Raw genomic sequence first — 3074 nt, forward strand, 5'->3', positions numbered from 1 at the left:
TTTATTATAACAAAAACCTAGCCGAGCAGAGAAATATCGATAATGCGTTGAACTCTCCACGCTCTATGGCGATCGTAATATGAATCGAATTAAATGAATAGCACGTCGTCTAACCGTAAATGAGTAAGTTTTATTTCTAATTCTTCTAATTTCTACTTGACTATAACACATATCAACGTATCAGTCGCGGATTTATTCGTTCGTTTTTACATTCATTTAATCTCTTTGTAACTCTTCCCTTAGCTCGGGTACCTCGGGATCGCTAAACCCGTACGGTAGCTATGATTAAAAATTCAACATAGCTACAGACCCTGAGGGTCGCCTAGACAAAGAGATTCTATGATATTATTTGACTATTAGTCAAAGATAACAATGGTGCCCAGACAGCTCGACCGTATTTGCAACTTTTGCGTGCGTTGAACTGCGGAAATTGGCAACTTGAATTGTTTTCTTAGTTGACATGGTGTATAATGGACCACACAGTACAATCAAAGAAGGTTGACCATGATTTACTTTCACAGTCATATACGAGAGGTGTTGAAAGGTAAATTAATCATTAATATATTGATATTAATCGTTCGACGAGTTCTTTACGGCTAATGCAAAATGATTTTATAGAAAAATTAAAGTATGAAAATGCTTATATGTATATTTGTTTGTTGTATTTGTTGTTCCAGATTAACAGGACTGCAAACTAGTACGTATGGTTTATCCTCTAAAGTTTTACAAAACAGGCAGAAATTTTGGAATAAGTTATTTCTCAAGTACACAGGACATGTATGAAAAATTTCTCTCTACGATACATGAATTTATTTTTTACGCGATATCCTTCAGTCGATAATTAATAATAATTGTTTCGTTACGCTTCAGGTATCAGATGAAACTGGAACCGACGACGCAAACATTGCCGTGCCTATAAAAAAGTCATTAATGTCTATACAGTATTGGGTAAATACTGGCTATCTACCTACCGATGCAAATGTGATACTAAGCGTACATTCAAAGAGTTGTACTTCAGTCGAGTCTGAATCTTTCGATTTCTTACATCATCGTCATACGAGAGAAGCATGTTACGAAAATTCTACCGCGAGCTCTGTTGACACTGCCGCGTACATTTTGTCGAACAATAATACAACGAGTAAAGTTGAAACCATGGCCATTGTAGAAGGTGCGAAGCACGATACGCAAGGAAATTCGAGGAACGTGATACAAACAAATTCGCACGAGATAGTTGATACGAGAAATACTTTGTTTCGTAACTCTGAACACTGTTACGATAAATTGTCGAACGAAAAACCAATAGGGACAATTTATGACCTTACAAAGAGAAACTCTTTTGTTACACAGAACTCGTTGAACGTAGAGTCAACGAATACCAATAAAAGTATTCGCAAAAAACTGTATACTCGTACAAATTCACCTATCGATCTTCTTCACGCGAAAAGTGATAATAATTTGACGTCCAAGTCGAAAAAGTACATACATCCTGCGTTAAATTCCGGTTCTAAACGGAAAAAAAGGCATACAATTTGCACGAGAGGAAAATTAAACAAACGCTCGTTCGTGTTTAATAAAAATTTAACGGATGGCGATCGATTTAGCGTTTTAAAAGAAAAATGTAGAAGGAGAGATCGTAGTTATTTCGACGATATTATTCCGTTATCCGATCTTCCTTCGAGGTGTAAAGGTTCGCTCGATAGAGGTAATTCTAGTACTATCAAGAATTTGACAACACATCAAAATTTAATACAATGTACGGATAAATCTTCGAATACGTCTAATAGCAAGAAATGCGAAAAACATCATGAAGCGATAGAAAGAAGACAACATTTAAATCCGGTAGTTTGTTTAAAGCGGTTATCAGAGTCTGATTTACAAAATTTTCAAGAAAAGAAGAGAAATACGAAAGCAAAAGATCCTGGCAATTTAAATCCAGTAGTTTGTTTAAGGCGGTTATCTGACAATGATATTAAAATTACTTGCACCGATGATGCAAAGACGACAAGTACAAATAGTTCGTTACTCCTAGACGTTGAGGTGCAAACCAGCGATACGAATAGCATGCAACATTCAAGTTTTTTATTCTGTAAGCCAGAAAGCATACATTTTGTCGAGGATACGGATAGTAGTTTAAGTACTCTTTTTATCTATAAATGCGAAAGTGGGATATTTCATAACGGTTTTTCTGCGAATAAATCGTTTATGTCGAGTAACAATCACCATCGGCTTGACACTGCGGCAAAAGAGAGGTTGAATCAAACAGATGGAGAATTAAATAGTAAATTTTTTAGTCAAAATTTTATATCAAACGTCTGTTCGAGGTCGAAAATAATGGCAAACAATATCAGACATTTGCATGACAGTATTCGCGATAAGCGCAAAGATGAGGATATACGTAAAAGAAAAAAATCGAAAATTTTTCATAACATACAAATCTCCAGCGATTCGTTTTTCAAGGAGGATTACGAGCGAGATGCTATTCGCCCGTTAAATGTATCCGTTAATTCAAGTATCGCATCATCTTCGGATAAGTCGAGAGACATTTGTAAAAATAGGTTTAACGATAATTTAAATGTAAATAACGACGAGCCGTGTTTATCGTTGGACGAAGACGACGGGTTTGTAGAACTTGTACACAAGTATTACTCTACCTGGAAGTAAGCCGCTAAGGATACTCTGTCGTTGCGAACAACTTGACATCAGCTTCCATTTAGTCAATAAAGGATATTGAAGCGCAAATGAAGAGTAATAAAGGAATATTTTTGATACCCATTTCTCGAAATTCAGCTTGACGATGCCTGCCATTTGGTGTCTGGTATATATGTTACCTTTAATTTTTAATGTTTGTTAGCGAGAAGATAAGATTGTATTTATGTTTTATACAAACTATCGTAGTAAATAAATATTGTTACTTTTAGTTTTGGTTTATCTTCCTGAAACATACAGATATAAAAATACAGATGTAACAGAAAATCTAGTTTAAGATGATTTGAAAGAAATTTGAAGTTTGTGTGTATGAAAGGGGACGAGAGAGAGAGAGAGAGAGAGAGAGAGAGAGAGAGAGAGAGAGAGAG

General features: G+C 35.4%; 1 protein-coding gene across 1 annotated transcript; it reads left to right on the forward strand.

Moving 5' to 3' along the window:
• LOC128882061 (uncharacterized) lies at positions 1 to 2917 on the forward strand. The gene is made up of 4 exons (XM_054133631.1): positions 1 to 123; positions 244 to 544; positions 678 to 777; positions 871 to 2917. Exons 2-4 carry the CDS (start codon positions 471 to 473, stop codon positions 2659 to 2661), a joined length of 1965 nt encoding a protein of 654 aa, XP_053989606.1. The 5' UTR covers positions 1 to 123; positions 244 to 470; the 3' UTR covers positions 2662 to 2917.
• Positions 2918 to 3074: the final 157 nt, after the last annotated feature.

The sequence above is a fragment of the Hylaeus volcanicus genome, chromosome 9, assembly GCF_026283585.1.
Source record: "Hylaeus volcanicus isolate JK05 chromosome 9, UHH_iyHylVolc1.0_haploid, whole genome shotgun sequence".
In the NCBI taxonomy this organism is placed as follows: Eukaryota; Metazoa; Arthropoda; class Insecta; order Hymenoptera; family Colletidae; genus Hylaeus; species Hylaeus volcanicus.